At 37.0% G+C, this 14,638-nt stretch overlaps 1 protein-coding gene across 5 annotated transcripts in view; it reads left to right on the top strand.

Annotated features, from left to right (window-relative positions):
• Positions 1–14,638, top strand: part of THSD7A (thrombospondin type 1 domain containing 7A) — a 664,277-nt gene that overhangs the window by 434,531 nt on the left and 215,108 nt on the right. For all 5 annotated transcript variants that reach the window (XM_045052422.1, XM_045052423.1, XM_019825529.3 and 2 more), the window contains 2 exons: positions 9,780–10,028; positions 11,498–11,679. In XM_045052422.1, coding sequence (XP_044908357.1) covers positions 9,780–10,028; positions 11,498–11,679 — 431 coding nt within the window. The remainder of the gene's footprint in view (positions 1–9,779; positions 10,029–11,497; positions 11,680–14,638) is intronic.

Here is a 14,638-nt window from a genome sequence, read left to right as displayed (position 1 = left end):
CCAGATTAAGCAGTGGAAAGTTGGCCAGGTTAGGTGAAACTTAATGGAATTCACTGTTTTAGTCAACATAGAAAAATTTTCCAGTCATTAATCACTGCCTCCAAAGCTTTCTTGCCTTTAACTTCTGTCCCTTAACTTGGATATATTTGACTTGATTTCTCTCTCTCTTCCATTTGTCATAAAACTTATAACAGTTAATCAATGTTTGAGTTGATACTTGGTAATTCTTATATAGGAAAAATATATATTTAGTCTTCATCAACAGTTATTGGCCTACAGATCCCAAAACACTTGGAATTTCATCAATGTTGACAGTGAGAAAGATGCCTTTATTATGTTAATGAGGTGAGTTTTGGAAATCACCTAAAGATGCAGGCTAGTCTTTATTGAAGGCAACCCAGTGATTAGAGGGTTGGAAATTTCAGTCCCACCCCAACCCTCCTAGGAGGGAAGAGGAACTTGGCATTAAATCAGTCACCAATGGCCAGTGATTTAATCAGGAGTGCCTACGTAATGAGACATCCATAAAAACCGAAAAGAATGCTGTTTGGAAAGCTTCTGGATGTGCTGGGTGGAACAAGAGTGTTGGGCCTGGAGAGGGCATGGAAGTTCTGCACTTTTGTTCCATGCCTTGTCTTCTGCAACTCTTCTATCTATTCCTGAGTTGTATCCTTTTATAATAAACTGGTAATCTCGGAAATCAAATGTTTCTCTACAGTCTGTCAAACCCAAGAAGGGAATCTTAGGAACCTCTTGTCTATAGCTGGTTGGTTAGAGGCACAGGTGATAACCTGAACTTGGAACTGCCATCTGCAGGGGACAGGGGGCAATCAAGCAGGATTGAATCCTTAACCTTTGGAATCTGACGCTATCTCCAGGTGGTTAATGTCCACAGTGAGTTGAATTCTAAAACCCCTGCTAGCGTCCAAGAATTGCTCACTGGTGCTGGGAGACCCTTGACTCCACACATCAAAATTGGGTGCAGAACCCAAAATAATACCTAAAATAGCCTTGTGTTTATGTTTTCCTTCTCTTTTTGTTTAGTTTGAGTTTTAAAAAACAGAGGCAAAAATTCCTTAATGTTAAAGAATGACTTTGATGAGAAGAATTGCCAAAATTAATCGTGCCACGTAATGCCATTTTAGAAGTCTGGTAGATGGTTTTTACCCTGGCTCAGAAAGCTATATAGAGTTTTCACTTGGGGTGGTTTTGGGACTGTGCCACAAAGCTTCACTGTGGTTTGCCACCTGGAACAGCATGGGTGATAAGGAAGCAGCTGCATGAAAGCATTTGCTGTGTGAGAGGATAGAAAATGTATGTACTGGCCCTTCCAGGGAGGCCTCATTGCTGTAGCAGTTTATCCCATTACTAAATACGTGCTGTGCTGATATCCTCACATTCAGCTGCTGACCAGCAGCGTTGCCCTCAGCTTTAATAGGGAGCATATGATCACTCCAGCTGGCAGGTGACACCATTTGGCAACATTCCCCAGCAGCTCAACAAAAGATTTTCAAACATCAAAGCAAGGGGAAAGACCTCTGCCTTTATAAGGAAAGTGGTTTGACTGTGCATGCATTTTGTTTCCATAAGAATTATTGCCTCTAACTTGCTGAATTTTGTAAAGGAAAGGGCACACTTAGAGAATGAAATTAGCTCGGAAAATTTGTAAACTGTTCATTCAGCTTGATAAATAAGTGGTAAATTAAAGGAAATTTAATTTTGTGTTAAAAAAAAGAATGCAGCTTGAATTTAGTTAACGATAGAAGTCTCTTTTTTAAAGGTTCATTCTGAAAACACGAACCAATATAAATTTAGATTGGTCAGGCTATGAAAACTTGATTCTTCAATTTTATTGAAGAAAGAGACCTGAGAGGTCTTTTAGGAAAATGTAGTTTCACTTTGCGGGAAGTTGTGAAGCAGAGTAATCTCTACCTGATGGGTCATGTCACTCGAAAGTAGCAGTTTAGGAATGTCTTGGGTCTCTTGATAATGAGCAGCACATCATTTTCCCTCTTGCTGCAAACTGGGCAGAAAAACTGGGCAGTCTCCTGGTCTGTTCATTTTTATCACTGAAAAAGCAAACAGTAAATTAATAGGAAAAAAATATATCTGAGAATTATGTTCTTATACTAATACTTGAATATAATTTTAAAATTAAATCTGTTTATATGTAAGCATAAGAGATGGGGCTAAAGGCATGACTGTCAATGGGCTGATGGCTATCTTAGTATATGTGAGAAACATAACTTCGAAAAACATGTCCTTTTTTTCTTTTTCTCAGATAGTCAGTAGAGTTACAGTAATATTTTATATGTGGTTTAAGTCCCATTATCCTCACATTTTGCTGGCCAGCATTGGGACAACCACTTTCATTCTTGGAAAAAAAAATACCTAATCAAATTAAATTCATGCCTATGCTGTTAGAACAGAGTATAAAGCTTACACATATATTTTCCTTTATACAAATAAAGTGATACCTTAAACTACTCTGAACACCAAATTGTAATTTGTTCATATTACCAAATTTGGGGATGCTTGTTACTATTACAAGAAGATTTAGGGTAATATCCTTTATATAGAAAATTCTCCTATGACATGAATAGTTGCTATTTAATGTGTTTGTATCTTTACAGGAAGAAAATGTGTTAATTCAAGGAGAATATTATAATTGCTTATAGACTAATTCTAAAACTAAAAAAGGTATATTGCTATGAATCATATTTACAAATAATATGTTCTTAAGTGCCAAAATGATTTATGTTTCTGAAAAGTCCTATGAGTTCATCACATACTATATGCCTGGTGAGGGAGTAGGAATTGAACTGAGTTCAGGATGAGCTCAACTCATCAATCAGATGAGCTGTTTGGGCTGGCTCATCAATCATCCCACTCCTCCAATGTGGTGCTCCTCAAGCTGTCTACAGAAAAGGATCAGATGTTGGCTTCTGGTTTTCATTTTTGTTTGTGTTTGATTTTCCTACTGATTAAATAACACAGTTCTCTTGTGCATGTTTAGCATATAGCTCACCACAGAATTCTACATTAACAAAACTGGCCTATACCCTTTTCATCAAATTACATCCACAGATCATGTGCTTGGGTGTTGCAAACTTCAAATTGCTGCAGAATTGCCTGGGTGCTTACTTTTTATCTCTTGTGCTTAGATTATCGCATACCCTAACAAACACTCACCCTCATCTGTGGACCTTGTTTTGAATAGCACTGCTCTTGTAGGACTTTTCTGTCCTACAAAGGCAGAAAACTAAATCATATTTTTCAAAGTTGCTTGCAGCCTGGATGTGATTTAGACTCTAATAATGTGCTAGAGCTGGGCTTGGAATCTGAGATCCTTGGGAAGAGACAGAAGTACTCATTTCACAGGGAATTTTTTTGCCAGAAAAGTGGCTTCTCATAGCCACAAAAGCAGCTTTATGAATTAGAGAAATGGCAGTGTGATTCTGAGGGCTGGAAGGTGTACTGGGAAGTTGGCTTAGATGCCTTCTCCTCCAGCCTATCCAATTATTTTTATAAACCATCTAATATCTGGTAATGCGTCTCATTGTGTGATCTATTCAGTTTCTGTTACGTAAGAAGTAAGGCTATACTGATAAAGATTTACTTGTCAACTATAAATATGAAATGACTTAAATTTTTGGAATAGCTGGGAGAGTAAGCTCAAGACCAGTGTTCTCAAACTTTAGTGTAGTTATAGATCAGCTGGGAATGTCATTAATATACTGGTTCTGATTCTGTAGAGCAGCGTGGAGATCTGAGATTCTGCATGTCTAACGAGCTTCCAGTTAATTACAGTGGTTTGTCCACAGACCTAACTTTGAGTAGCAATACACTAGAGTATGCCAAGCTTTCAGGAACAATTTCCATCTCCAGGGCTCCAGACTACAGATGTTAGGCTGCCACAAGACGATGAAAAGCTATTCTGATCACTTTATTACTTTCCCTGGATTGGAAACAATGAGCCACAGTAATACCCAACCATAACTTTTTTTTTCCTTTTTTTTTCTGGTTTTTAAATTTTCTTTTTGGCTCTAGTAGAAATGAAAAGGGAAAAATGCTGTTTCTTCGTTTTTATCTATCTATCAAGAGAGAAAGGGATTAAAAGAGGAATTTCAGCAAAGAGGCTACAAATGGGTTTTACAAGATGCCACTTTTTTTGCCACCTCAATGTAGATATTCAGCCTACCTATTTTTAAGGGAAATATATATCTCTTGCTCACAGTTTGTGTCATATTTTCAGTCTATAATTTCATCTGCTTCCCATGAGAAGGAACAATTTTCACATGGCATTGTTTGGGGCAGAGGTGCTTCAAGCCGCATTTGAAGACTGTCTAGACTTTGAGTGAGTTTACATCAGAGAAGCAAAGAAGATGGGAGATGGGATTCTGAATGGCAAATAGTGTAGATGAAAGTAGTAGAAGAACTGGGCTACTTCTATCTGGATTCATTGAGGACAGTGGACAGAGCTGTAGGCTATCAGGGAGCAGGACCAAAAGTTCATTCTGGCTAACTCACAACCCACGGGAGGGCAGTGGAAGTGGTGACAGATTATGGAGAGCTTTGGTTACCAGAGAGGAAGGTTGGGATTTGATTCTGAGAAAATGAGGGTCTTGGGAAGTTTCTAAACAAAGCTGAAAAATGATAGTGGTATTTTAGGAGATGAATGAAGCTACCTTCAGAAAGAAGGTATATTTTCACAGGTGTTATGATTATTAAATAGCCTTCAGAAATAATTTTAGGAAAAAAAAAGATTTGAAATTCTTTTGAATTCTATTTTTGTGTAACTTGAATAGCTTGAATTATCAAAAATGAAATTTATAGTGGTGCCTGGGTGGCTCATTTGGTTGAGAATTTGACTCTTGGTTTTGGCTCAGGTCATGATTCCAAGGTCATGGGGTCAAACCCCGCGTCAGACTCCATGCTAAGCATGAAGTCTGCTAAAGACTCTCTCTCTCCCTCTCTTTTCCTCCCTTGCTCATGCACTGCCTTTATAAAATTAAAAAGAAATTTATAACTTATCAGTTTTAACCTTGACATGAAATTAAAGATGTTAAAGATGTGGATAATCAGAGTTTGAAGTAACTATCAGAAATTATCTGTGCTCTGTCCTCTTAATGAAGTCTCTTTAAAGACAAGTATTGAATTCTCTCCACTTTTTCATTTTTTTCAATATTTATCTGATTACTTTCTATCTGGTACAGGGTATACTAAATAACATCTGCTTCTATCTCAAAGCCAAGCTTTTGTTCCATTAAGTCCTGGCCATCTGGGCTATCCTGAATGTAAATGAAAAGGAAACTGTCACAGTGACCATCATTACTTTACCAGGCCATCCTTGCAGAAGCATAGCCCATGCCTTTGACTTTCCCAGAGGAGCATGTTCTCATGAAAACTATAATGAACCAAGGTGTATAGTTCTCCTGAGCACTTAGAGTCAACTCTTTACATGGCCAGAATAAAGGAGAGCATGGTATAAGATAGTAGCTGCATGATTAGTAACCATGGATCATTTGTTACCTACCCTATTTGGTCTCACTAACAATTACAAAATGTGCTTACAAAGGTCTAAAATGAGCCCCCATGTGAGACCCCTCATATACTTCTATTGCCTTGGCTTTCATCTCTTATACCCTCATGATTATTAAAAGTATACAGACCATCCAGAACTTTCAACCAAACCCTGAACTTTAATTCTGAATCTGCCTACTGAACATTTCTGCCTCTTGGATATGTCCTGGAAATCTCCAGATCAAATCAAGACATTAATGTTAAACTCATTTATAAACTGCCAGAAACTTACTTCTCATTCCATGTTCTCCATTTCAAAGAAACACAATGCTGCTCACCAGATCATCAAAGGAAGAAACTTCCAAGTTATTTAATGACTCCTTCTCTTTTAACCCTTTCAATTATCCATCAAGTTGCATGATTTCTAACTCCTCTTTTCTTTTTTTTTTTTTTCCTTCAACGTTTATTTTATTTTTGGGACAGAGAGAGACAGAGCATGAACGGGGGAGGGACAGAGAGAGAGGGAGACACAGAATCGGAAACAGGTTCCAGGCTCTGAGCCATCAGCCCAGAGCCCGACGCGGGGCTCGAACTCACGGACCGCGAGATCGTGACCTGGCTGAAGCCGGAGGCTTAACCGACTGCGCCACCCAGGCGCCCCTAACTCCTCTTTTCTTACACTTGGTAGCTCCTTTCAATTTCTTTTGCCATTATCTTTATTGTGCCCTTCCTAAACCTCATTAGCAGAAAGATTTAGATGGAATCCCAATTTGGTTATTTTCTAGACCTAGAGGAGACATTTAGATTTCATTTCCTTATCTTAAACAAATAAACAAAAAAAATGCTTTACCTTATAGAGTGGTTTTGAGGATTACATTAGATATTTTAGGCAAAGGTAAACACAGGACATAGCTCATAGTGGACATTCAGTGAAGATTAATCTCATGTTCATGATCACACCTATTAGACTGGGCAATGTCTGGCACATAGTAAGCACTCAATATATGTTTCTATTTATTGATATATGCATTATATTATATCAATGACATCATCATCATTATCATGGTCTTCCTGCCTCTTATCTTGTGTCCTAATATTTCACCCTCTACATCACCATCGAAATTTATATAAAATGCAAATACCATGTCCTTTTTCCTGCAAATCTTTCAGTGATGCTCTCGCCCACATAATTACTTTTCTGGTCTACATAACTGCCCTTGATCTGGTCTAGGCTTCCGTTCCACTCTTATAACCTCTGTGTAACACAGACTCGTTACATTGAGGCCAAGGAAAAAATCTGTATTTTCCCCACCAACCAACCAACAAATGGCTCTTTTATTTCACATCTCCATAAATTGTCTTTATTTCAATCTGACAAATTCTAATACATTGTTTAAAATTCACCATAGTGACCTGCTACTTCAGATAACCTTCTGTGCCTCTCCAAGCAGAATTATATGCTTGCAACTTAATTATTCTAATCTTGAGATTGTATATCCAAAGCCCAGTATTAAGTAGAGTTACTGAATACATGTTTGTTGAAATAATTGTTTGGGGTATTGGAAAATTACAGGTAAGATAATAGATTGATAGATAGGTAATGTATTGTCATATAGTAACATAAAAGAACTTAAAACTGTTTTTTTTTGTTTATGCTACTAATTTCTTACATGTTGGACCTGTTCTGAAAATTAACACTTATCAGGGAAATGTATTTGTTGTGGCTTTTTCATAATCACTAATTCCTCCTTAGGACAAGTAGCACATTTACAAAGTGAACGAATGGTACAAATCTTGGGGCAGTGAAACAGTGATACTAGTTGATTCACAGTTAGCCAGTAACTTTGGCATTGGCCCCAGCTAAAGAATTTGTCCTAACAAACTGAGATTTACAGTTTAAAATGTGAGAAGTAGGAAAAAATGGTTAATAAAATGGGCTCTGATTTTTAAAAATCCAAGCTCAAAATTTAATCTACTAATTGCTAGATATATGATCTTGAACGTGTTTCCTAACCTTTTGGAGACTTTTTCCTTATAAAATGAAAATAAGAACGGTACCCACATAAAAGGATTGTTGGGAGTATCAAATGAAGTGTTAAACTTAGGCTGCGTGTATATAAGACTCACAAGACTATACCATAGGCCACATTTGGCATCAGGTCTGTTTTTGTGAAGGATATAGAATAGGAACTTGACATGATTGTAGATCAGACATTCCAAATGAGGAAATTTTCCTAGAAATCTGTAAAGCACAGCTCACATGGAGGAAAAGTTCTACATCAGACAAGCCCAGCAGCTGTTCTGGCTTAAAAGTCTCATGACCTGCAGAAGCTGAGATCTCATGAAGCAAGCCCATTGTCATAGCTTGCAAGGTCGCTATAAAAACACAAGCCCTCTCCCTAGAGTTGCCACATTCAGGGAAGCTCAAAATGGTGGCTGTCTATCAGGTATTTGTAGTTTCTCCAGTGCAGATGGGATTTATCCAAAGGGGTTATTTTATCATAAATAATACAATCTAGTAACATAGCTGACTTGCCAGCTTTATTCAGATTACCAGGACAACTGAAAAAGGCCGTTAACTGATGGTCGAATTCTCTACAAAAGGTTAAAAGGAATTTTTAATCCCTCTGTCTGTACATGAAACATGAACTCAGTATTACATAGAGGATAACATATACATGTTAATATGTAAACAATCTCAAGAAAGATGAGAATTGTATCTAAGAGTAAATTACAGAGAAGTTTGTAAAGGGAGGCATTAGAAGTCATGATTTGGTCATTAGTTTGCCTGACTTTTGTGAATGAACTCATAAATGCAAGAATGAAAACTTACTCATTACAGAGGAAGTTTTGCTCTGTTGTTAGTGTTGTACCTAATGTATCATAAATGCCCCATACCTGCCATTTGAGTAAAAATTGGGTTTTGGTCTTCTGTGTTGTTAGAAGAAAAACAGAGCTGACTCACAGGGCTCTTTTACTACTATTCTCGGATGATTCTTCTTCCCAGACCTCTCAGCTCAGACAAATTGACTTTGATGCTTTGAGCTCTAATTGTCTCCTAGGAATGCAATTTTCATGCACATGCCAGTAGAATTAAGAAGATTGAATGTGAGTTGTTACATTAAAACGGACCTGCCTCTTGGTATGGTTAATTACCATAGTTAAATATAGCACCTGAATGACAAGACAGAATTATCAGTGCATTCTCCCAGTGGAACAGATGGCTGTATCATGGCGACAGGCTGCCCATGTCTTGTAAACATGCATTATTGGTTATTGAGAATGGGCAAGAGTTCAACTAAGAATCAACACAAGGCCACCCACTTCCAGGAAAACCACTCAAAGTGCATATGCCCATAGTCATTGGCATACATAACATCATCTTCATATGTATACATTACAATTTAGAACCCAGCATCCCTCTAATTCAAGTAGGAGTAGAGAGATAACAGTTTGAATACAAATACTTTACTGACAAGTAAATATGAGACATCTACTTAGAGTGTATTCTGTAATATATAAATAGATTTATATTTCTAATGCTTGTGATGTATCTAATTAAGATACCCATATGTATATTGTATATTAAAGTGTGAACTACAAGAGTTGATGTACTTGAATAATCATAAAATTGTGACAGCTAAAGTTTCAAATGATATTAAAAATAGTGTTAAGCTTATGGGGTGCCTGGGTGGCTCAATCAGTTGAGCACCCAATTTCAGCTCAGGTCATGATCTCACGATTCGTGGGTTCGAGCCCCACATCAGGTTCTGTGCTGTCCTTCAAAAATAAATAAATGTTTAAAAAAACTTTTTTAATAATATTAAACTTACATTTAAGGGTTTTTTTGTTAAAACAATATTGTATTAAGTTAGCCAGGCATGTTTATTTAAATCACTAAACAATGAAAATTATATGTTAACTGTTCTTGGTTCCTCATTTTCTGAATTAAAACAAATCTGGAATGAGTGAAATGAACAATATGGTAAGCTTAGTTTCAGTTAATTTTGTTTAGTCCCTTTATTTTCTATTTCCTCTGAACAGCTTAACAACTCTTACAAAATAGGAAATGCAAATGTTAGCTTTGAGTCTGACTGCTTTTACACATCATAAATGTTGATATATTTTCAATGAAATTGGCATTGTACCTCCAAGTAGAAATAAAAATGTCCGAGCTTATTTTACTCTGGAGTGTAGAAGACAAAGTTTGTAACTGCTCATTAGTCTGTGATGAGAATCCTAATGTTCTTTTGCAGCTTCTGCCGACAAGAGAAGCTGCCAATGACCTTCCAGTCCTGTGTGATCACCAAAGAGTGCCAGGTGTCAGAGTGGTCAGAATGGAGTCCCTGCTCAAACACGTGCCGTGATGTGGCATCCCCAAAAGGCACTCGTGTCAGGACACGGATCATTAGGCAGTTTCCTATTGGCAGTGAGAAGGAGTGTCCAGAACTTGAAGAAAGAGAACCCTGTGCATCTCAAGGAGACACAGTTGTCCCCTGTGCCACGTGAGTAAATAAAGGATGACAGCTTATGCTGTGATGTCTCCCTACCTTGCGTGTTCACATACCCATTTGATTTTAAATGATTAGTGAATTGAGAACGAGTGATTTTTACAAATTCTAAGTGGGAAAAAATAAAATACCATTTTGCAAACACTGTCCTAAAAAATGTTCCGACTTTTGGACTTTATTCTATAAAAAGTGAAATTTTCATTTTAACTCCCCAAAAGAATGATTTGTTTGGTTTCACTTTCCTTGACATCCCCCTCCCGACCCTCTGACTCAAGGCATCATTTATACGTGTTTTCTTTCTTTCTTTCTTTCTTTCTTTCTTTCTTTCTTTCTTTCTTTCTTTCTTTTTTTTTTAATTTATCTGAATGCCATTCTTCCTTTATAAATATATATGTCAGGAGCATTGTTCTGTGATGCCCCAGTCCTGCAGCTGTGTTCACCCCCTTTTAAAAATGAAAAATGAATGTGAAGGTCTAGTTTGCTGTCATGAAACTTTACTATTGACAAAGCGAAGCACCTAGATCAGACATCAGAAGGCCCATTTAACTTTTTTTGTCCATTTGCGATGAACATTAGTACATCCATTTGTACCCATGTTGGCTGTTAATCTGATTACCGAAGAAGCATCTTGGTTAAAGTGACACGAAGTGCTACATGAGCCATTCTCTTTGTGCTTTCAGAATATCCATTTTCCTTGAGGTGGGGAAATGCCATCACTTCTATCTGTAGTGGCATCGGGAAATGGTTCCTGGCTATTGCCTTAAAGCACGTATTGGGCTGACAAGCCCCCAACATTTCTTTCACATCCTAACGTTGATTGGAGCTTTAATTTAGAACCACAGATCATCTTTCCTGTGTTTCACTGATTAGAAACGTCAGCTCTTTCAACATTCATCAGGCACTCATCAGGGATTCTCAGTGCTACAGAAAAACACTCATTCTTCACAATAAAGAGAAAACTCTGAACTGTTATATATTTTTTAATCCTCACACACACTTATAATTTTGATCCAGTATGAAGTAGCAATTTTCATGCATTTTATTAAAGGCAAAACAAATGTTTGGGTTGATCATCACTTAGAATGTTTTCCATTCTCCGATTCAATCCTCCTTTGTTTATAAGCATCAAGAAAGGGCCAGCCTGAGTTCAGCTTAATTGAACATAAAATTTTATGTTTTCAGCATTATGCTCTCTTTTCATAAAATATTTATAAGCAACTTCCAGTAATTGCAAATAAAACAGGATCATCCTAAATTTAACCCCTCTTTAAATGGAGCACTGCTGAGGATAGAGGAGAAGAAATTGAACCTGAATCTGTACCACAGATGTAGTAGTCTATGGTTGATTCAAGAGGAAAGTGTTTTTTAGACTAATTTTTTTAAAGAAAAACATATGTAAGAAGAACAGAGCAAACTTTTATTGAATAAACATGGTTGCCACGGCCAGCATTTTCTTTCTTTAGGTATGGCTGGAGGACTACAGAGTGGACTGAGTGCCGGGTGGACCCTTTGCTCAGTCAGCAGGACAAGAGGCGGGGCAACCAGACTGCCCTCTGCGGAGGAGGGGTGCAGATGCGAGAGGTATACTGCGTGCAGACCAATGAAAACCTCCTCTCGCACTTAAACACCCACAAGGACAGAGAAGGTAAACTATCTTCTTCTTTTCAACTTACACATTCAGACTGAGCCTGGAGTCACCCTGCAGGGAGACAGATATACATATACGTATCCGGAACATGAACAGTCATAACTCTGTTCACATCATGGCTGATATCCACTTTGATGAACAGTAATTTAAATTTTGGTTGTAAAAAAAATAGTAATAATCCAATTCTATCCCTGGTCAGTTCTGATTTACTGACAAGTCTTTTAAATATTCTGACTGCAGACTCTGAGTCAAAATTTAGCAGGTGTAACTAATTATAAATACAGAAGAAAACATCTTGTAAGTATACATGTAGAATGGTCATTTAAAGGCTAGAGTTCCCTTATATAAGATGTAAAATCTGCTTGTAAAATGGCAACCCCTTTTGCTGTTTGTAATGTGGTTGAAAAATAGTAGGTTAATTATGGTATTGAGTGAAATTTTCAGTTTGAATTTAAATGAAATAAATACAGAATAAGTACAAAGTACGACTACAGTAAAAAAAAAATAGGTAGCTCAGTCAATTTAGCATCCAACTCTTGATTTTGACTCAGGTCATGATCTCAGGGTTCATGAGTTCGAGCCCCCTGTCTGGCTCTGCACTGACAGCATGGAACCTGATTGGGATTCTCACTCTCTCTGTCTCTCTCTGCACCTCCCCCCTCACATCTCTCTCTCTCCTTCTTTCTTTCTCAATAAATAAATATTAAAAAATAGTAATGACATGACTTTTTAAAAAACTCTTGATTAAACCCTTTGATTTGGAAAACCTGTCTTAGAACCTTTTTTGTTGTTTAAATCTCAATTTGGGGACGAGATGTGCTAAGTGTGCGAAAGGATAAGTGAGTTCAAGATGGTCAAGGCTAAAAGTATATATTATTATATATTAATATTACTCTACATTTCTAGTAATTATTAGATTAAGTTTGTATTCAATTAATTGCTCTTTACTCCCTACAAATATGAATGTTTTTAAGCAGTGTTATAGGCAGACCTTCTTGCCTTCCCTCTACCTGAGAAGAGCAGGATTTCTATCATTAGTCCATTAAATAAATATCTATTAGTTGCCAACAGAGTTTCAAAAATTGTATGAGGTGATATGGATGGAAATATCAATACAAAATTTGTGTCAGGAAAGCGCTCATGGTTATCATGAGGGCACACAAACCAATAGGTATAATACAGTATGAAATGCATTACAACTTGAGTTTAGAATATCTGGGGGGGGGGCGGTAGAACAGAAACAGAAACATAGTGGAAGTGGCACTACAGCTGAGTGATGACACACACCTCCCACACAGGAAGTGGATCAGGAATGCAAGAAGTTTATTCCAGGCAGAGAGGACAGCATGTATTGAAACCTACGGGTGAAGACAAGCAAAAGCCAATGAGAAATCTTGCCAAAAAAGATGAGTATGTTGTATTTGGCAAGTTGTAAATAGGATAGGGTAGTATTCCCCAGCAAATATGTTGGTTGGAAAGGGAAAAGAATAAGGATAAAGACCCAAAATAGGAGAATTTTCAGAGAAGAAATCTGGTGAAGGATGCCCAGAAGAGAAGGGAAAGAACGAAGAGAAATGAGTGTTAAAAAAAAAAAAAACAGAAGAGAGGACTCCTCTGCCTCCCCCCAAAATTAGTAGCACCAATGACCAGCAATTCATGGAAAATAAGCACTGAAGTTGTGCATTTGCAACTTGCACAATTTAATTGTTTTGTATCCACTAACTTTACATAGTATGTCACCCAACTCATTTAGGAATCTAGCCTAGGGATACATTTTACTACTAATGTTTCTTGAGGTTGTAAGAAAGTAGCATAAAACATGTAATGTTAGTACATTAATATTTTCTTGGCCATTTTAATGGCCACATTTTTAACACTGTTAGGTGGATTTATTATAGCAGTCCTTTCAGAGTAGTATAATTTCATTGCTAGAGGTAGATCAGATTTTAGTTTCTGAATGTCAATTATGTCCTGTGGGTTATTACTTTCAAAAGATCCTTCAGAATTCTGAATTGCAACTGGGTGGGATTTTTTTTTTTTTAACCATTTTGCCATGGAGTCTCCCTATCACTGCCAAAAGCATGGCAGAGCACCAAAAAGTCACAGAGAAAAAGGGAAACAAAAAGAACATTGTCATTAAGATGTATGTGTTCGAGTAAAGCAAATGCCAAAGCAATGATCCATGGATATGGAAATAATCAATTTGCCTAAAATTAATATTAATCATATATGTATGTAACATGAATAATTTGGTAATTTGTGTCATTTCATTTCAAATACCAAGAATACTAATAAACCTTATGTAGTCTTTTTAAAGACAGTTAATCCTCCCTAAAAGTTGAAGCTTTTTTTTTTCTCAGAACTTAGACTATATGAATTTCTCCCCAGAAGCACTTACCATTTCCCACTGGGAAATTTATTCAATATGTACATGTGTGTGAATGGAGAATAATTAGGCTGTGGGTTGTGAGGATTGTTCACATCCTGTTTTCTTCCAATAAATACCAAAGAATGAAAGCTTACTTTGTAAAAGAGAGGGAAAGTCCTCCAAATCACTCCTTCAATGAGTGCTAAAAAGAAAGTACTGATCTCAAGTAATCCTGATTGTATAACCATGAACAACCTGCCCCAAGAGCAATTTGTATTACGCTTAATATGAAGAACGCAGTCTACACTGTTTGCAGATTTGCACCGTGTGTTCTCTGAACAAATGTCTTCTTTCCACATGTAACCAAGTTGTTAAAAGATACCTTAACCTGAAGTAAAATACTTTAACTCAAAATGAAGTTTCCTGATGTAAAAATACTGAAAACAAGTGATGTGAAGTTCACATAAAATTCCTTTATTACCTTGGCACATCACATTACACAGAGGAATGGTAATATCCACCTTACCACAAGGACAGGGCCACATTAAATAACTTTATTCATTGGTGTATTCACTATTAATAGACTCA

Source organism: Felis catus, chromosome A2 (genome assembly GCF_018350175.1).
Source record: "Felis catus isolate Fca126 chromosome A2, F.catus_Fca126_mat1.0, whole genome shotgun sequence".
NCBI lineage: Eukaryota > Metazoa > Chordata > Mammalia > Carnivora > Felidae > Felis > Felis catus.
This window is presented reverse-complemented; position numbering and strand designations above follow the sequence as displayed.